Source organism: Asterias rubens, chromosome 16, assembly GCF_902459465.1.
Source record: "Asterias rubens chromosome 16, eAstRub1.3, whole genome shotgun sequence".
In the NCBI taxonomy this organism is placed as follows: Eukaryota; Metazoa; Echinodermata; class Asteroidea; order Forcipulatida; family Asteriidae; genus Asterias; species Asterias rubens.
Window position 1 is genome coordinate 7,500,386 of NC_047077.1, and position 21,710 is coordinate 7,522,095.

The 21,710-nt window shown below is 39.0% G+C and overlaps 1 protein-coding gene across 2 annotated transcripts; it reads right to left on the minus strand.

Moving 5' to 3' along the window:
- Positions 1–1,488: 1,488 nt before the first annotated feature.
- LOC117300637 lies at positions 1,489–21,101 on the minus strand. 2 transcript variants are annotated; one of them, XM_033784323.1, is made up of 7 exons: positions 20,995–21,101; positions 20,124–20,248; positions 16,757–16,829; positions 13,970–14,048; positions 6,689–6,804; positions 6,074–6,101; positions 1,489–3,883 (listed from the first exon to the last, which is right to left on the minus strand). In XM_033784323.1, exons 2-7 carry the CDS (start codon positions 20,227–20,229, stop codon positions 3,809–3,811), a joined length of 477 nt encoding a protein of 158 aa, XP_033640214.1. In that variant the 5' UTR covers positions 20,230–20,248; positions 20,995–21,101; the 3' UTR covers positions 1,489–3,808. The 2 variants fall into 2 exon arrangements, with proteins under 2 accessions (XP_033640214.1, XP_033640215.1); XM_033784324.1 differs by having other exon boundaries at positions 21,026–21,096.
- Between the last annotated feature and the right edge of the window lie 609 nt (positions 21,102–21,710).

The window sequence follows — 21,710 nt, forward strand, 5'->3', positions numbered from 1 at the left end:
TACATGTCTCCCATTTTTTTTTTTTTTAAATAATACGCACATATCAACCCTGCTGGGTGTTCAAGGCGCAGTAAAACCAAAAACAAAACAAAAACAAAACAAAAACAAAACACAACACAAAGAAAAACAGACACAACAAAATTAGTCATTGAAAAACCTGTGACATAAGATAAGTTTTGAGAAGAGAATTAAATTTTGCAGTACAAAGACAAGATCGAAGATTAAGTGGTAGAGAGTTCCAGATGCGTGGCGCGGCTGAAGAAAAAGACCTGTCACCCCACGAGTGTCGAGATCTGGGTTCAATGAGGAGAAGCATAGAACTTGATCGAAGATTCCTTGATGGAGTGTAAACTTGAAGCAGTTCAGAAATATAGTGGGGAGCCTTGCCATTAAGAGCTTTGTGGACAATGAGCATCAGCTTGAAGATGATTCGTTGAGAGATAGGGAGCCAGTGTAGTTGTTTCTGAATGGGGGTGATAGAACACGATTTTCTAGACAGTGTCACAACGCGGGCAGCAGTATTTTGGAGCCGTTGAAGTCTGGAAATCTGGTTGTTAGGAAGACTGTAGAGAAGAGCATTGCCGTTGTCAAGACGAGAAGTAACAAATGCGTGAATGACCTTTTCAGTGGCACTTTTGTCCAAGTACTTGCGAATCTTACCTATATTCCTGATGTGATATGACAAGGAGGCGTCTCACAGGGGGATGATAATTAACAATAACATCATCCGATGGAGTTTGGGAACTTGTTTCCCTCATGTAAAACCGAGATTCTATCAAATTCAAACATCGTATGCAGTCTTTTTTTCTTGTAACAACTACGCGAAAAATTATTGGGTAAAATTTCTTTATGTTTTTGTGTCCTTTTTCTTTCATTTTAAGATATTTTACCTTCAAATTCCCGTCCGGCGCAATGGCTCAACGCAACCCCTCTCTTTCACACCATTTTAAAACATTTTGATTTATAGGGCCTATGTATTTTGAGAACATTGTAATAATATCAAGAAAATTATGTATACTTTATTGCATATTTTCTAATGACAGTCAATCAAAAAGTGGGGGGGGGGGGACATATAATATGCTGGTCCCCCCCCCGTCTTGACAATGACAACTGGTTTTATCAAACTATCCAGACATTTACAACAAAAGTCACTTAAGAAAGTTTCAGCTGAATGTCTAACGCCGAGAAAACAGCAAATTTACATCAATACAGTGGGGTCCATTGGGTTTGAGTTAGAGGGCAGCAGGTCCCCATCGCACACCAGCCCCGTAGCATTCACTCTCAAAAAGTCGCCTAATCAAGACGATCTTTTTGAGAGTCGAATTGTTAGACATACACACGATTGATTTCTAACCAGTGTGGCACATCATACCAACTCATTTGGCAGGACAGTACGCTTGTACTGATGGTACCTTGTGACATAAAGCTTATTGTGTGGTGACACAAAAACCATTTTACTCCAAATAAAACTCATCCAAAAAGCCAGAATGCGTTAATATTCCAAACTGTATTATTACACATCGTAAAAATGCCCAAAAGGAATTCACGTAAAAACAGTTCCCATCACTTTACCACCGTCAACAATTGGATTAACGGATGTTGGTGTTCTCTCAACCATAACACTGAATATAATGATATATATTTAACAGCAGCGTGATCGCTCTTTCATTTGAACATTTAACCCAAGAAAGTACAACGGCATATAAAACTGTAAGAATAACAGGAAACACATTTAAGACAATGGTGCAAATGAGTAACTTCACGCAACCCTATATAATTATTTTATCAAATTCCAGTGTATTTATGACATGATGAGAAAAACAAATTCATATACTAAATTTACTTTTTCGCCCGGGCGATTTAAGTCACAATCACTGACTGCCAGACTACACGGGCATTGACAACGGGACTAAGCCTAATAATGTATACAAGTAAAATCCCCCTTGCGAAACAGTAATATTAACTCTCAGGCGAAACTGTAAATCGCCACTGTGAAACAGTAAATCCCCTAGCGAAGCGTTGGCGATGCCATGTCCTGAAAACACTTCCGCAATTATGTGTTAAAGAACAAACACTCGGTGTATTCGCGTGCCAATAAAGCACGAACCTTCTTGGTACACATTAATGGATTGTGCAGAAGAAACCATTTAGTGAAACAAACATACAAGCAACCCTTAGAACCGTCACAATCTTCAAACATGGTTTCATAGTTATAGTCACAATGACCAAGGATATCAAAATGGGTTGCTCATTTTATTTATAGAAGATACCGTGCAAAGAAACAAAACCATAGTACCGTCACGCTCTTCAAATATAGACACAGACATGTCGGTTACAAAAAACATTTCAGTCTACATGTAGTTAATATAAAAACCTGATGACGAATCTTACAAATATTCTTAGAACTCTTTCCTTAAAAAAAACTTATAAATTATGCGGCCCTGGTTTATAGTGAGCAGACCACTTTAAAGCTGAACATTAACATATAATGGCTTACAATGTGGTTTTTAACCAATGTATGTTTTTTAATGCCTACATGTATTCAAATATTGAAGATGTGTTCTAACCATCCAAGACCTTGAGTAACGACTAAGCAAGTTCAGATGTCCAAAACTTAGACTTAGAGCTACACACTCAGCTTCAAACTTCAAGCATGATAATAAGGAATATGATACCAACCCTAGGGTTAACTGGCAAGGATAGGAGTTTAAAAACACCGATAACTACAGAGAAAACCACATAAACTGAACAGGTTAGAAACTACTTGTGAAATTATCACTGCTTCAAGCGATTGTTTCAAACAAAGTTGGTTCAAACTTCAATGAGTTTAACGTATGCATGATTCTGTTCGGGTGTAATTGGCAAACAGGTTTCCTAAAATACAAGTATTGTATACCATGTGTACAAATTCAAATTGTGTTTATGACAAATGACCTTGAACATTTGTATTTCAAGAATTTTATATCAATACATTTATAAAAGATAAATTTGATTTCATAAAACCAAGTTGTCTTAAATCTATTTTCTCTGAACTTTTAGAGACTTATATTGTCTAACCCAATCCACTCAACCCAAACACCAACGCTCCACATGATCATTACTGTACAGATACAGAAACTAAACCCAAGCAATTGAAGAACAAAACTTGTCATGTAAATTTCTTCTGATGATTTTATAAACTAATTGCTTTACACCCGCTACCAGCACCACCCCTACCTTCTAGAAAGAAATTAAATCCCATCCCAAACCCAACCCCTAATGAAGAAGTTGCTACGTGTGCCTCTATACAGGGTGTGTCAAAAAGAAGTTGACCGGGATTGGGAATGCTTTAAAAATAAAAAAATAAAAACAAGTGTCACGGAAAGGTCCAGCAAAGCACACATTTAACAAGCACTCTCTCCTGCTTGTTAGAAAAAGAACATCAAATTGATCATTCCTAAAAGCAGTTATGTCTAGTTTAATAAAGGTACTCATTTTGCAAGCTGTCTACGGAATACTTAACAAAACAAAATGTAAAGTAAGCATATTAACTGTGTACTCAAATGTAGATTCAGTCAATAACATTCCATGGACAGCTACAAACAATGAGTGCTTTCAGTCAAACAAAACAGACATAACTTCTCTTAGAAATAATCAATGTGTTTCATTCTTTTTCATCAGAAAAGCAGGAAAGGATGCTTGTTTGATATAATGCTTCACTGGCGTTTTGAGTGTCAGTTGTTGATTTTGTTTTTCAATCCTAAATCTCAGTCAACTTCATTTTGCCTCACCCTGTAATACAGACTTTCTGCTTTTGGTCTGGGTTGATCTATAGAATCAACTTGACGTCACTACATTGGTAGAACTTGGGTGGAGCATCTGGATTGTCGGTCGCATAAGTCACCTGTGAGTTCAAGAGCATAATAATTGATTAGAAATTAAAGTTAAAGTCACCTGGAAATATAATTTTTTTCTTTCAAACATAAGAGTATATGCATACGAACAATAAAACAATTTTTGTAGTAATTGTTTGTCACGATTTATATGTTTAAAAAATAGATAAAGTTGTTGGGGGGGCTGACTCCGCCTACCCCTTTTGTGACGTCAATCCTAACCCTGCACGTCCAAGTCGTGAGTTGGTACATTTCAAAAAGTGTTTTTCTGCATTCAGAAGCAATACACCTGGTCGGCATTGCCGGAAAAAAACAAATTTGTTTTGTTGTTGACACGTACAAACACACGACTTGGTCCGTACATGTACTTTGCAAGTGTGTTTACTCTACGCATTACAGGCAAAGTCCTGCCTCGATTGACGTCACGAACAGCGCCCTCTCGGGTCAGGGTCTACTCTTAATTAATTTGTAAATAACATAAGAACTGATTTTTTAAAACCTTAGTTAACTGTCTATTCACATTCCACTCATCAAAACACATATATTAGTGACAAAAGCTTTATTTTGAAAAAATACCACTTCCAGGTGACTGGAAAAAAAAAAAAAGTTCACAGATTTCCAAATAACTTACAGGGTTTACAGAAGGCAATGGTGAAAGACTTCTCTTGAAATATTATTCCATGAAATGCTTTACTTTTTGAGAAAACAGCAAAACAATATAACATTCTCGTTAACGAGAATTACGGATTTATTTGAAACACATGTCATGACACGGCGAAACGCGCGGAAACAAGGGTGGGTTTTTCCGTTGTTTTCTCCCGACTCCGATGACCGATTGAGCCTAAATTTTCACAGGTTTGTTATTTGATATAGAAGTTGTGGTACACAAAGTGTGGGCCTTGGACAACACTGTTTACCGAAAGGGTCCAATGGCTTTAAGAAGATTGTATGATGAGATTTAATTTCAAAAGAATTGGTGTTTAATAGTCTGGTTCCCAGACCCAAAAATCTCCGATTCGGCTCTGTCGAATTTAGGGTCCGGTATCACCCAAAATCACGTGACCAAAAAGGAGGAATTCCTCCTTTTTCGAAGTTATCCAAAATGTTCCGAACGTGTTTTCGTCAACATTCGGACAGTACCGTTGATGTTCGGTACGGAATCATAATGTCAGTCCTGTCGGCCGTAGATCCAGGAGTTTTTATGCCAGCTATTGTTATTTAAAGCCAATGCAGTGCCTAAATAAAGCGTTTGCAAAGCAATGCGACAAGTTCAAAATATATAAACCTGGGAAATCGCTCCGGGATCTGGTAAGTTTTTGTCCTTTTTCTTCAAAAATATTTTCTCAAAAGTCAAAGGTGTTTTGACTTGAGTGTTCATTTAGACATTGATTGAGGATTAAGTGTCATGATTTTTGAAAGTGATAAAAATGGGGCAAATCTGGTGACTAGCTGTTGAAATTATTCGTGTTGAACCAGATTGTCATTTGCCGATAAAAATAATCTCGTAACCCTCCGTCCTGGCGGCTGTCGGGAGGAGGGTTACGTCATCGCAACTAGTGCATACATGGTTTCCCTGGAGATGACACCCGACCCTGACAAGTTGTGTCATGCTCTATTTTTTACCATGGGTGATACCTGACCTAAGATTTTTAACAAGAGACGTCAAGGAATCTTTGGTCAGGGGACCAGACTAGGTGTTTAACTGCAGAAGTAAAAAACATATGTGGGTTGGTATCATCCACATACGTCAAGAACTTGACTTCAATAATTACAATTTATGGTTTGAAGGTTTCTTTCTCGAGAAAAAGAACTTCAACCAATGATCAATCAATCAATATTTAATCTATATATAAATCAAAACAAAACAAAACAAGCAACTTGAATAGTCAATAGAGAATGAAACTGTATGGAGTGATGCTCAATAGAAGTCAAAGCTTGTATAGCCTGGCACACTCAACAAAATAAAGATGGAAAGTATTTAAGTAATACTCAAATTGTTTGATAAAATAATAAAGATTAACAACAGATCAAACAAAGATCAAAACGAGACGGGTAAATAAGTGCAAGTACCATAAAACAAACGGAGGCCGAAAACAACAGCAACCACATAAGTTTATGCAACACTTAATAGAAATGGTTTTATTTCTATATTTGAAGCTTATCAGTGTTTGGACTGTTAAGCCAATCATTGAGGGACTTACCTGTAAGATGGCTGGAAGTCCAACAGGCCTGTCAAGATAAAAACATGGCAGGAGTTATTCATTAAAAAAAACATTTATCTCTTCTTTATGTCTCAATTATCTTCAATTTAACTGTTTTAATTGACAAGAACTTGCACCAGATACATTTGTACCAGTCAAATCCTGACAACAGAAGTGTATAACTAATGATGTCTTAATGATGTAAAAAATAAAATTCAATTCAGCCTCCTTAAGGCCTTGAAGTATTTATTTGTGAAACAATCCAATCAATCAATAAAAATAATAATTAACTAACAAATAACCATTAAACACAACGTGATCCTCCAAATTAAGTAAGATCAATTCCAGCTATCTAGAAGTTTCAATTAAAGACTCTTAACATCTTGCTGGATATCTTACCCCCACGCATTGTGACAGTATCAAATAATCTTTTTATCTATTTGTATTATTTTTTATTTTATTCTATTCTTAAGACAATACAATTATTATGAGCACTGATAGTCTCGGGCAAGGCAAGTGTAACAAAAAAAGTCATCAAAAAAATATGTGCCAAGACCCTGCTCATTAAAAAAAAAAAAAAATATTACAAAAGAACACCTCGCTGGTATATCTTACCCATCAGGCATTGTAACAGTAGCCTCATAGATGTACAAAGATGGGGTATCTGTGTCAGGGATCCTCAGCAGAACCTTACATTGCTGTTTAGTCCAGAAACCAATCTCAAAATATCCCTACAATAATACAAGAGAAAACAATAAATGATTATCTCAAATGTAACGAGGTGTACATTTTTGTGTGATGTTTTGCCACCCCCTTTCACTTGGCAGTGAATGTATGCATTAATGTAGGCCTAAATAAAAACTACTAGCATTAGCTAGGCATTTTAATAGTTTGGTGTAGTACAGAAATCACTTCTAAATGAATCAACATTGCATAAATTATTCACATTTGACCATGTTTTGACCAGTTAAATTTGCATACATCAACAAAATAGCAATCCTTCCTGTGCACAGCCTCAGATGTATGCATGCAGCTGTATTAACTCTCTGCCACTTTTGACTTTTATAATTCAGTTATAAGTAGGGCCCTTTTTCTAGGCACTTCTGAAGAAACAAGCATTACTATACACTATAGTCCATGTGCTGCAAATGTTAAGTAAAAGTCATGTAAAAGAAGTCAATAAAAGCATAAAGGTGAGATAATTAATGAAAACAGATGGAGTAAAGGAAGAGATTTGATCAATGCAATGTACTGGTGTGTCTGGTGTTACCATGGTGATGACCTCCAAACTATCAAGAATGAGCGAACCAGAACACCTTGTAAACCCTTATTAGGTGCTAAATAATTGGGTCTCAGAATTCATCACTGCAATTACCTATCTTTCTGAAAGTTTGTATATACTCAGCGCCTTGAGTACCTTGTTTGGTAGATACGTGCGCTATATAAGACTTCAATATTAACACCAAGGATTAACAGAAATAAATTCATGATAAAATAACATACAAGTTATGATAAAAGCATTAGCAGGGGGAACAGCATAATGGGGAAGACATAGGGAAAAAATAACCATTTAACCATCTCTTATGAAAGAAATAATAACACCAGATACAAAGATGACATTAGGAAAGAATATCAACAACACATGTTGTGCTCCAAATGTGGCATTAACTCTCCCTCCCTCTCTCCCCTCTCATTACGTCTTCATTGTGTGCATGGAATCACAAGAATTCTTTTGAGGGTTTGAGGGGGTTCTTCTAGGTACAAGAGGAAAATAGTGTGTTTAAAGTATGTGATGGGGAGGGGGGGGGGGCAGACACACCCTCTGCCACACATCAGGCAAACAGTCACAGCATACAGCATCCTGTTGAGTTTATGTGGTAATAATACTGTATTAAACCTCATAACAATGAATGTTTTAGATTGACACTAAACTCTTGACGTGAAGGTCAACTTACAGAATCTTTACAAAAGTTAAACATAGATATGACATAATAATACAATTTTTAAAATGCACACTTAAAAATGAAAAAATAATAATAATTTTAAAGAAACAGATTGCACCCTCGCCTACAAGACAAAACACCACATTTACCACAATTATAATGAAGTTTGTCATAGAAACACACACTTGAATATTTTGCACAATGAGGTGAACTTGTTCCAAGATGTCACAGTTGCAGGCCATCTAAACCCTCAACTTATTCTGTAAATCAAAGATTTTTAGTTCAAGTCTTTTATGAACTGTTGCTGAAACATTATTAGTTATTGAGCCCCTGGGATTGTTGGCTTTCAACCTGGAGCTTTGGATGTAGACTAGCCCTCTAAAAACGAATCTTTATTTTCGCTAAAAGGAGTAGGGACATTTTCACAATGGAGCTTTTACAGTTAATCTACTGAGGATTATTATATTTTGTATGATGGCATATCGCTAAAAAGCAAATAGCTACACATGATATACTATAAAAGGTTTGTTTTCAAGAGACTGAGAAACTCTTGGATATATTGTGAGTGTTCTTGAATATTGATCCAGTAGCAGTACTTGATATGAGGAGCGTATACATGTATATGTAGTGTGATGCCCTCAGGAGGTGGTTATAATACCTAAAGACCCTTGGAATGAGGAGCTTATGCAGTGTGATGCCCTCAGGAGGTGGTTATAATACCTAAAGACCCTTGGAATGAGGAGCTTATGTAGTGTGATGCCCTCAGGAGGTGGTTATAATACCTAAAGACCCTTGGAATGAGGAGCTTATGTAGTGTGATGCCCTCAGGAGGTGGTTATAATACCTAAAGACCCTTGGAATGAGGAGCTTATGTAGTGTGATGCCCTCAGGAGGTGGTTATAATACCTAAAGACCCTTGGAATGAGGAGCTTATGCAGTGTGATGCCCTCAGGAGGTGGTTATAATACCTAAAGACCCTTGGAACGAGGAGCTTATGCAGTGTGATGCCCTCAGGAGGTGGTTATAATACCTAAAGACCCTTGGAAGGAGGAGCTTATGTAGTGTGATGCCCTCAGGAGGTGGTTATAATACCTAAAGACCCTTGGAATGAGGAGCTTATGTAGTGTGATGCCCTCAGGAGGTGGTTATAATACCTAAAGACCCTTGGAACGAGGAGCTTATGCAGTGTGATGCCCTCAGGAGGTGGTTATAATACCTAAAGACCCTTGGAAGGAGGAGCTTATGTAGTGTGATGCCTCCATGAGGTGGTTATAATACCTAAAGACCCTTGGAATGAGGAGCTTATGTAGTGTGATGCCCTCAGGAGGTGGTTATAATACCTAAAGACCCTTGGAATGAGGAGCTTATGTAGTGTGATGCCCTCAGGAGGTGGTTATAATACCTAAAGACCCTTGGAATGAGGAGCTTATGTAGTGTGATGCCCTCAGGAGGTGGTTATAATACCTAAAGACCCTTGGAATGAGGAGCTTATGTAGTTTGATGCCCTCAGGAGGTGGTTATAATACCTAAAGACCCTTGGAATGAGGAGCTTATGTAGTGTGATGCCCTCAGGAGGTGGTTATAATACCTAAAGACCCTTGGAATGAGGAGCTTATGTAGTGTGATGCCCTCAGGAGGTGGTTATAATACCTAAAGACCCTTGGAATGAGGAGCTTATGTAGTTTGATGCCCTCAGGAGGTGGTTATAATACCTAAAGACCCTTGGAATGAGGAGCTTATGTAGTGTGATGCCCTATGGAGGTGGTTATAATACCTAAAGACCCTTGGAATGAGGAGCTTATGTAGTGTGATGCCCTCAGGAGGTGGTTATAATACCTAAAGACCCTTGGAATGAGGAGCTTATGTAGTGTGATGCCCTATGGAGGTGGTTATAATACCTAAAGACCCTTGGAATGAGGAGCTTATGTAGTGTGATGCCCTCAGGAGGTGGTTATAATACCTAAAGACCCTTGAAATGAGGAGCTTATGTAGTGTGATGCCCTCAGGAGGTGGTTATAATACCTAAAGACCCTTGGAATGAGGAGCTTATGTAGTTTGATGCCCTCAGGAGGTGGTTATAATACCTAAAGACCCTTGGAATGAGGAGCTTATGTAGTGTGAGGCCCTCAGGAGGTGGTTATAATACCTAAAGACCCTTGGAATGAGGAGCTTATGTAGTGTGATGCCCTATGGAGGTGGTTATAATACCTAAAGACCCTTGGAATGAGGAGCTTATGTAGTGTGATGCCCTCAGGAGGTGGTTATAATACCTAAAGACCCTTGGAATGAGGAGCTTATGTAGTGTGATGCCCTCAGGAGGTGGTTATACTACCTAAAGACCCTTGGAATGAGGAGCTTATGTAGTGTGATGCCCTCAGGAGGTGGTTATAATACCTAAAGACCCTTGGAAGGAGGAGCTTATGTAGTGTGATGCCCTCAGGAGGTGGTTATAATACCTAAAGACCCTTGGAATGAGGAGCTTATGTAGTGTGATGCCCTCAGGAGGTGGTTATAATACCTAAAGACCCTTGGAATGAGGAGCTTATGTAGTGTGATGCCCTCAGGAGGTGGTTATAATACCTAAAGACCCTTGGAATGAGGAGCTTATGTAGTGTGATGCCCTATGGAGGTGGTTATAATACCTAAAGACCCTTGGAATGAGGAGCTTATGTAGTGTGATGCCCTCAGGAGGTGGTTATAATACCTAAAGACCCTTGGAATGAGGAGCTTATGTAGTGTGATGCCCTCAGGAGGTGGTTATACTACCTAAAGACCCTTGGAATGAGGAGCTTATGTAGTGTGATGCCCTCAGGAGGTGGTTATACTACCTAAAGACCCTTGGAATGAGGAGCTTATGTAGTGTGATGCCTCCATGAGGTGGTTATAATACCTAAAGACCCTTGGAATGAGGAGCTTATGTAGTGTGATGCCTCCATGAGGTGGTTATAATACCTAAAGACCCTTGGAATGAGGAGCTTATGTAGTGTGATGCCCTCAGGAGGTGGTTATAATACCTAAAGACCCTTGGAACGAGGAGCTTATGCAGTGTGATGCCCTCAGGAGGTGGTTATAATACCTAAAGACCCTTGGAAGGAGGAGCTTATGTAGTGTGATGCCCTCAGGAGGTGGTTATAATACCTAAAGACCCTTGGAATGAGGAGCTTATGTAGTGTGATGCCCTCAGGAGGTGGTTATAATACCTAAAGACCCTTGGAACGAGGAGCTTATGCAGTGTGATGCCCTCAGGAGGTGGTTATAATACCTAAAGACCCTTGGAAGGAGGAGCTTATGTAGTGTGATGCCTCCATGAGGTGGTTATAATACCTAAAGACCCTTGGAATTAGGAGCTTATGTAGTGTGATGCCCTCAGGAGGTGGTTATAATACCTAAAGACCCTTGGAATGAGGAGCTTATGTAGTTTGATGCCCTCAGGAGGTGGCTATAATACCTAAAGACCCTTGGAATGAGGAGCTTATGTAGTGTGATGCCCTCAGGAGGTGGTTATAATACCTAAAGACCCTTGGAATGAGGAGCTTATGTAGTGTGATTCCCTCAGGAGGTGGTTATAATACCTAAAGACCCTTGGAATGAGGAGCTTATGCAGTGTGATGCCCTCAGGAGGTGGTTGTAATACCTAAAGACCCTTGGAATGAGGAGCTTATGTAGTGTGATGCCCTCAGGAGGTGGTTATAATACCTAAAGACCCTTGGAATGAGGAGCTTATGTAGTGTGATGCCCTCAGGAGGTGGTTATAATACCTAAAGACCCTTGGAATGAGGAGCTTATGTAGTGTGATGCCCTCAGGAGGTGGTTATAATACCTAAAGACCCTTGGAATGAGGAGCTTATGTAGTGTGATGCCTCCATGAGGTGGTTATAATACCTAAAGACCCTTGGAATGAGGAGCTTATGTAGTGTGATGCCTCCATGAGGTGGTTATAATACCTAAAGACCCTTGGAATGAGGAGCTTATGTAGTTTGATGCCCTCAGGAGGTGGTTATAATACCTAAAGACCCTTGGAATGAGGAGCTTATGTAGTTTGATGCCCTCAGGAGGTGGTTATAATACCTAAAGACCCTTGGAATGAGGAGCTTATGTAGTGTGATGCCCTCAGGAGGTGGTTATAATACCTAAAGACCCTTGGAATGAGGAGCTTATGTAGTGTGATGCCCTCAGGAGGTGGTTATAATACCTAAAGACCCTTGGAATGAGGAGCTTATGTAGTTTGATGCCCTCAGGAGGTGGTTATAATACCTAAGACCCTTGGAATGAGGAGCTTATGTAGTGTGATGCCCTCAGGAGGTGGTTATAATACCTAAAGACCCTTGGAATGAGGAGCTTATGTAGTGTGATGCCCTCAGGAGGTGGTTATAATACCTAAAGACCCTTGGAATGAGGAGCTTATGTAGTGTGATGCCCTCAGGAGGTGGTTATAATACCTAAAGACCCTTGGAATGAGGAGCTTATGTAGTGTGATGCCCTCAGGAGGTGGTTATAATACCTAAAGACCCTTGTGAGGAGCTTATGTAGTGTGATGCCCTCAGGAGGTGGTTATAATACCTAAAGACCCTTGGAATGAGGAGCTTATGTAGTGTGATGCCCTCAGGAGGTGGTTATAATACCTAAAGACCCTTGGAATGAGGAGCTTATGTAGTTTGATGCCCTCAGGAGGTGGTTATAATACCTAAAGACCCTTGGAACGAGGAGCTTATGTAGTGTGATGCCCTCAGGAGGTGGTTATAATACCTAAAGACCCTTGGAATGAGGAGCTTATGTAGTTTGATGCCCTCAGGAGGTGGTTATAATACCTAAAGACCCTTGGAATGAGGAGCTTATGTAGTGTGATGCCCTCAGGAGGTGGTTATAATACCTAAAGACCCTTGGAATGAGGAGCTTATGTAGTGTGATGCCTCCATGAGGTGGTTATTCAATTCAATTCAACTCAAATAAATTTTTATTGGTCCTACCATGGAGGAAATTCATTATAATACATAAAGACCCTTGGAATGAGGAGCTTATGTAGTGTGATGCCTCCATGAGGTGGTTATTCAATTCAATTTAATTCAAATCAATTTTTCTTGGTCCTACCATGGAGGAAATTCATTATAATAGCTAAAGACCCTTGGAATGAGGAGCTTATGTAGTGTGATGCCTCCATGAGGTGGTTATTCAATTCAATTCAACTCAAATCAATTTTTATTGGTCCTACCATGGAGGAAATTCATTATAATACCTAAAGACCCTTGGAATGAGGAGCTTATGTAGTGTGATGCCTCCATGAGGTGGTTATTCAATTCAATTAAATTCAAATCAATTTTTCTTGGTCCTACCATGGAGGAAATTCATTATAATACCTAAAGACCCTTGGAATGAGGAGCTTATGTAGTGTGATGCCTCCACGAGGTGGTTATTCAATTCAATTAAATTCAAATCAATTTTTCTTGGTCCTACCATGGAGGAAATTCATTATAATACCTTAAGACCCTTAAAATGTGCCATACATGCTTTAACAACGGCACAAGCCTCAGGCCTTAGCCTGTGTACAGAATACATCATATCAAGGCAATTGTGCAACCTTGCATAACTGTCTACACTTTGTCTGGGAACATATTCATATTTTTTTTTATTAAACAGCAACTTAATCTCCTTTTCAAGAGACAGACTTTTATTCGACAAAGCCATTAAGGTACTTTTCAAGAGACAGACTTTTACGTGACAAAGCCATTAATCTACTTTTCAAGAGACAGACTTTTATGCGACAAAGCCATTAATCTACTTTTCAAGAGACAGACTTTTACGTGACAAAGCCATTAAGCTACTTTTCAAGAGACAGACTTTTACGTGACAAAGCCATTAAGCTACTTTTCAAGCAACATGCTTTTATGTGTGACTGGTGAGACGTCCATATATTTATACCAAAACATCAAATTAATTTGAAGAGTTCATGCTTTACCTTGGTGGATGTCCCATTGGAATACGTCGTAAAATGACTCTTGTTTTTCTGAAAGACAACAGTGTAGTCTGAACCTTTCCTAAAATTTGAAAATAAAAAAAGAAGGAATTCAGAAATATTGGACTATTTTTAACAAATTAATGATCGTCCAAATTTAATCAATGCTCTTATTTCAAAATGAGTAAAACACTTTTGCAATGTGCTCAATTGCACCAAGGAGCATATAATATTGTAATGAAATGGTACCGCGCGGTGGCGCTCCAGGCTTAGCACGAGAGCAGGCGCCCTTAGCGCGCGAATAGGGGGTTTGGCGGGGCGCTGGCTGCCGCGGGGCATTATGGGGAGCACGCTGCTGCCTCGTGCGTGGAGAGTGCGTAGCTGGCAGTTGCAGACTGGACAGCGAATGGTACAGACGTGTTTTCAATAGTGGTGTTTAATAATCGGCGGGGAGGATTAAGGAGGCGACGTGATTAGTGTGTTTATGTGTCGGGAGTAGTAGCAGGGCTAGCGTTCGGAGCTTTGGGAGTTGCGGTGCGTGGTGCCGACAGTTGTGTAGGTTTTATTGGATTATTTTCTGTGTTATTTATGGCAAGTTGGATGTAGAGACGTGCGGTAATCCACTCCCGTAAGGAGGTCACATTCTATTGTGCATTGTATTGTTTGCTCTGGAGTCCGGGATTTTATCAGGCCCTGAAGGCATATTCTATTGTGCATTGTATTGTTTGCTAGGAGTCCGGGATTTTATCAGGCCCTAAAGGCAGGTTTGGTTTTACCGTAAGTGCGGTTCAGTTACTTTAAGTTAGTTCCATTTGCTTAAGGGATTTTCCAGTTGCTTAAGGGATTTCCATTTACTTGAGGGATTTCGGTGATCTTAAGTGTTGTCAGTTGCCTTAAGGGACCATTTCTGGCCTTAAGGAAAGGAGGATTGCGTAGTGGGAAGCAGGAATTACTGTGCTTTTGTAGAGATAATAAATAAAACGGATCAATAGTCAATCAGTAACTTGTCTCTGCCCTCACTCCTTGGAAGTCAGTAGTTTCTTACAGTTTCTAGACCCCCTCCCCCACATTTTTATTACATGCGGCGATATATGGTTGCCTAACGACCTCACCCCAAGTGCCAGCAGGACTACCGCTCGTCCTGTGCTGGTGACCACCAGACGGAAATCGCTACAATATTCTAACATACATTTATTACCTGTGGTTGATTTCATAAAGAATTAGGACAAGCCTAACTTAGGACTAGTCCTATCACAATGAGATATTAAAAGCTGAAGGCTAGTCCTAAGTTAGGCGTCCTATTGTACATGTACATGTAACTCGAGACAAGACTAGTCTTAACTCTTTGTAAAATCCACCCATAAGATTAGAGAACTATGACTCTTGCTTCTTATAAGTTGCCCTGTTCTTTATTTAATTTCAGATCCTGTCAGCATTGCTTTAATCAGCAAATAGTCTTATACTTATTTATGCTGACAGTATCATTCTTCTCTCGTCCGTCATGAGTACCACTATCCCCTGCCCAGCACCTGCCTGCACCATGACATGGCCCACTATGTGATTAAGTCAGTTACGTGGGATGACGTCCGCCTTGCTACAGTCAGTGACCCCTCCATGTCAAGATTGATTGAGCTCATTGATGACTTCCCTGTGCTCCGTGGAGACCTCCCTCCTGAACTCCGCCAGTATCACCAGTTTCGTGACGGCCTGACCAGTTTTGAAGGGGGTAGTCCTCTACAACGACCGCATTGTCATCCCCCCATCCCTCCGCGATCGCATACTTCAGGCCCTGCACTCAGCTCATCAGGGTGTCTCACAAATGTGTTCACGGGCGGAATCATCATTCTTCTGGCCAGGTATGACACCTGCTATTACAGAGATGCGGGCTCGCTGCTCATCATGCAACCGCATGGCACCCTCACAGCCGAACGCACCACCCACCCCTCCACTCAACCCAGTCTACCCATTCCAGTGCCTTGTGTCCGACTACTTCCACTACCGTGGCCGGCACTACTTGGTGGCTGTGGATAGATACAGCAACTGGCCAATTGTGGAAGAATCTGCTAAGGGCGCGGCCGGACTTATTTTTGCCCTGCGTCGCATCTTTGTTACCTACGGCATCAGTGACGAACTAACATCCGATGGTGGCCCTGAGTTCAAGTCTAGCACAACAACCACGTTCCTGCGCCATTGGGGTGTGACCCATCGCATGTCATCGGTCGCCTTCCCCCACAGCAATTGCCGTGCAGAAGTGGGAGTAAAAACTGTGAAACGCCTCATTACAGACAACACAGACGCCAATGGCTCACTGAACAAACCATGCCCAAATCAATTACATTCATTTTCAAGTTTACTACTTCTGCAACGATGCAATAATAAACAATTTTCTATTACTTTTAGTTCAGCGTTTCATTTAAGGATTGCTTCGAAGGTACACATTTAATACAATAACACATTGTTAAAGAATATTCATTTTGGTTTTATCAATATCCACCATGTGTGTGAACCCATGACCCTTGCAATTCTAGAGCAGTGTCTTGACCCACTACACCACCAAGATTGCCCAGTAGCTTGAATCTATTAAACAATGGTAAAGAATGATGTCATGATTAGATTAGAAATATTGGAATTGGAATTGGAATTATTTATTCAGCCAACATTTAAAAGTTAAAACCAAAAACAGCGGAAGTTGTAGTGTACCTCGAGCTCTCTAGATTTTACAATCACAAAATTACATTTTAAAAACACTAACGAAGAAGATAAAAGTATATAATGATGTTACATATTTACCTGATTCCAATTAAGGGTTTTTCTTGATCCTGTCCCCCACATGGTTCAGTCACATAACCACAAACATCAGCCTCTGTAAACAAATAGAACAGCAACAATAAATTGGAATGTTTGAATCAGCACGAACACCTATTGTTATTGCTCTGTTTTTTATTCTTCTCCATCTTCTTCCTCTTCTTCACCGTCAACTCTTATCTACAGCATAACTCAAGATTCAAGCCAAACTGAACCTTGAAACTCACCAGACAATTGAACCTCAATACGAAGACGGCACAGTTTTCATAACGTCATGATGACGTCATTAGGTGTCAAATTACAAGGTTTTTAAAGTTGAAAAGAGACCATTTTCGTTTTGCTGTATCTCAACGAATATGAAAGCTACAACAATGTATGATGTTCAAAGTTTTCGCATCTGATAGACCAAGACTGGGGCAACATTTGAAAAGTTAACGCCAAAATCGTACGACCTTAGCATCCGGGTCTTTACCCTGGGTCGAAGTTCACCTTCGGTTTTTTTCGTCAAAAAAACAACTTTTGAGCTTTTCTACGGAATAACTCAAGATTGAAATTGAATGGAATGTTGAAACTCAACAGATAGTTGAACCTCAGTATCAATTCAATTCAATTCAATAAACATTTATTTCGGTATTGTCCTCACATGATATAATACATCATTGGTTTTTCATAAATATTAACAGTGGCAGTTGTAAACAGTAGCCAAAGTTATTAACAAATCAGAAGGGCAAAACTTAGGATTGGGTGAAGCCTTGACTTTTGTACCCTAACCTATTGACAGACTAACAAAACAATAAGACTCACAAGACAAGGGACTACAAGGACATACGAACAAATGAACAAATGTAGGTGTATCAACAATATACCAAAAGTAAGCCATGAAATAATTATAATGAATATGCATTGAGTAGTAATTGTTTTAATTTTTTTGAGAATATAGGTAGAGTGATTGCAGATTTAACAGAACCATCCAAATTATTCCAGTATGTAACACCGCGTTGAACAAGGCTGTTTTTATACATTGAGGTTCGGTTGCGAGAAACAAAAAGATTTTTCTTTGAAGTGCTTCAGGTTTTGTATGAATGAATGCCAGTAGTTAGAGTAAAAAATGAGCTTAAACAAGGTATCAAGACAACACATACTTAATTACGTCATTATGACGTCATCGGGAATTGAATTACGTTAGATCAAAGTTTAATATTTGTAAAAATCATAACTCAAAAACTATGATTCGGATTTTGACAATCTACACATCATCGGATAGATCATTAAAAGTTGGACAAATGCTTCACAGAACACGTAAAATATTGTTAATACTTCTAGTGCAAAACGAAATTTGAAAATTTCTTAAATCTTATCGTATTCATGTTTTTAAAACTACTGATCATTTCAACGTAATTTTTGTTTCAGATTGTAAAACAGCAATCCCGCTCAATCTTTTGCACAGAAATAACAAAATTTGGACCTTTACATCAGTCGAAAAGGGACGTCAAAGCACCTGTTGACCCACGCGTTTACCCCATTTTGATCAACAACGCACGCTATGTACGCTATGCAGTGCAAGCGCGGGAATTCCCAAAAGTGCTCTCTTTAGTCCAGCGAAAGAGGGCGCTGTAACGTTTTTAGTAACATCGAGCGCTGAGTGAATCGCGGTGAATCGCAATAGTTGAGTAATAATGAACAACGTCTCGCACCAAAACTACAAGTAGGAATACATTTGCATTGATGTTATAAGATACATTATACACCTTCAGGTAGTCCATCACATAATTATAAAATGTTTACAAGTCATACATCAGCTGAAAGGTTTTAATGAACTAGTCAGGATCTACACAAATGAAATCAGTTTAAACTTGGCTTCTTGTTCAAACCAGAGGTTGAAAATAATTGGTCAAAGAAAAATAATTTCACAACCACACATTTGATTTTTTATATATTTATACGTCATTGGGAACATGTAGGTATGTAACAACTTAAGAACTGATACACAACATTGACTATTAAACCTTGACCTCCAGTTAAACAGGAAGATGCAGTTAATTATTTGAAAAAATATTACTCCAGAACCAGAAATTAGTTGTTGATTATCTGAACGTCGTCAGATAAGGCTTTGAAAAACATTACTAACGCTATAATTTGTGACCTGACAAAATTGTCTTCCGGTTCAAACCGGATGTTTAAATTTTATATTTGAAAAAAATCATAACATCTGAACCATACATTGAATTTTTTCAATCTATGCATCATCTGAAAGGTCTTAATAGACTTATCACGTGCTTTACAATATGCGACCCTGTTTGACCTTGACTTCCAGTTAAAGTTGGAAATTTACATATAATGTTTGAAAAATAAAAAAATCCTAAACCACATGATTTGATTTTTATCATCTATACGTCAAAAGAAAGAACTCAAAAGACATCACCAAAGCTACCAAGTGTGACCTCATTTGACAGTACCTTCCGGTTCAAAACGGAAGTTGAAACTTTATATTTGAAAAAATCATAACTTCTAAACCAAATATTGGATTTTTACAACCAATCCATCATTTAAAAGGTCTTACTAAACTTATCACGCGCTACATAAAAAGTAACCCCTATTTGACCTTTTATCCGATGCAAACCGGAAGTTGGTGTTTAATTTGTAAACAAATCATAACTCCTTAACCAGTCATTGGATTGATGAGGTAAATGTTGTCACCAATTCATTCACTCACTCACCACGAACACCTTGTTTTTGTAGTAAACAAAAACTGTACATGTACCTCTAGTTTTATTTCAAATCTTTAGACATAATTATTATGTGTATGCTGCGCACATGTGCAAGGTCTATTCATTTACTTTATCCATGTTGATTTATTTTTTTAAATCTTTAGACATAATACACAATTATTATCTGTACGCACATTTTCAAGGTCTAATCATTTAGTTTATTTATGTTTATTTTATTTTTTAAATCTTTAGACGTAATACACAATTATTACAAGTTGGAGAGTGGCTGTCAAGTGTAATAAATCCAAAAGTATTTGAAACCGTCATCTTGAGATGTGTAAAACCAGACCCCTGCCACCAACAATAAAATATAATTATATAAAATTACAAAAAGGAGATTGCACTCAAACTCTATTAATATCACACAACTAAAAAACAAAAGCCACTCCAAAACCTTGCAAAAACCACCAATAAACCACCATAAAAAAGGAGGCAGTAACAACCATTTGTAACCCAAAAGCCCAACACAAATGCACTTAAAACTCTCATTAACAAAATTCCATGCTGCCCTCTCCTTGAAGTTGCTAATCCCCTCCCCCAAAGAGTCTGACAAGACAGCCCGTAGAAGAAGAAGAATTACAGACCTTCTTTATTGAGTCCTTCCAGAGATCCCCTCTGGTTCGGATTAAGAAGACAAATATGAGCAGATGATGACGCAATCAACAGACAGAAAATAGCAAAACCCTTCATGGTTGATCTGGCTTGTATTCTAAAATAAATAACATGTGACAAACAATGAGTATCAAATGATAACTGACTAAATAACAACAAAACTGTATACCTTCTTACTGCGAAAATAAGACTACCACATGTTCTCTTTTAACATTGATTTTATCAAAATGGAGACTATGAAAAGACCTATGTTAAAAGAGAGCAATAAAAAAGGCCTGACCTGAGTGAGCGACTAGTGTCTGGTATAAATCATTAGTGGATTCGCGATACCGTTTTCAACTATACACCAATAATCGTGTCGCCAGGGCTGCTACAAAAAAGAGTCCCATCTACCAGGCTGCCTGTTTGGTAACCAATTGTGTCACTCACTAACCCTAGCCAAGGTTGAACTCCTCCACTGCATGCAGTGCAGTGCCGCTGCACTGACTGACGTCCTACCACTACCACCAGGGTCCAGGGCTATCTCACGGCGTGAGTAAACTGCATAGCTTCTGCCACCGGTGCAGCTTGCACAATCTCGCGGTAAACGGGAATCAAAGTTGGGGTTCGAAAACATATGAGGGTCGATAACGTATGACGCTACGAATCGTAGAAATTTGATGATGTCGTAGTATAGTACTTAGTTAGTACAGTCAGACTCAGAGTAGTACGTACGATACATCATCAAATTTCAATTAGGACTGTCCATAAAATTTCCAAGCTGGACCATCTTTGAATCCCTGATACGTCCTAAGTGTCTACTTTGAAATACATATTTTCTACCAAAAAACCCTGAATACTTACGGCTGGTTTGGAGGAAAATATACTATTTTACTAGTCGGCTACTAGAACAGTCATCTGCTGCTGTATAAAGACAAACACACAGTGAAATTGTGCCTAGCCTTTTGCAGCGCGCGACAGCTATTTATACACGTTTATCACGTGCTCGTGTTTACAACGCAGTTCTTAACTGGTACTCGACAGGTTGTGACGTTTAACATGAGTTCGTGTTATGGAACCAGTCTACAGATGAAAGTGGAAAACGTCAGCTGGTAGTCACGTGACTTTTGCTTGCGTAACCTCTTGGTAGCCACGTGACTTTTACTTGTATAGCTTGTAGTTGTATAGCTTACTTGCTTGCTTAAACTTCCAAAGTTGAAAAGTTTGCCATTTTGTAAAGGGATTTAAACTGTCTATCTTTGAGTCAAGGACTCAGTTGACTTGGCGCCTCGCCTGTCTGTGTGGAAAGCCCCTTTTCGATACTTCAAAGAGTAAAGTAAAGACATAAATCGCGGGCTTATACTTGATTTTAAAAGTCTGAAATCGCGCTTTTGTCTGATCGGCTGCAAACATTATTTACCGCCGGGGACTATGATAATCTTTTTTTTAAATTAGGCTTTTGAATTTACAACACAATTTCTCTTCGGGGTCATCATCCGAACTATATAGTACCATGGCAGCTAGAATGTATATGAGCGATTTATGGAAGTAAGATGAGGGGTAGAATAGTCAAGTTAAAC

Bases quoted from the DNA above. Each gene is read 5' to 3' on its own strand.
- LOC117300637 (XM_033784323.1), bottom strand. From the start codon at position 20,229: ATGAAGGGTTTTGCTATTTTCTGTCTGTTGATTGCGTCATCATCTGCT. The intron at 16,830-20,123 runs GTCTGTAATTCT...ATTTGTTTACAG, and splicing joins GGAAGGACTCAATAAAGAAG to AGGCTGATGTTTGTGGTTAT. The intron at 14,049-16,756 runs GTAAATATGTAA...TTCAAATTTTAG, and splicing joins AAACCCTTAATTGGAATCAG to GAAAGGTTCAGACTACACTG.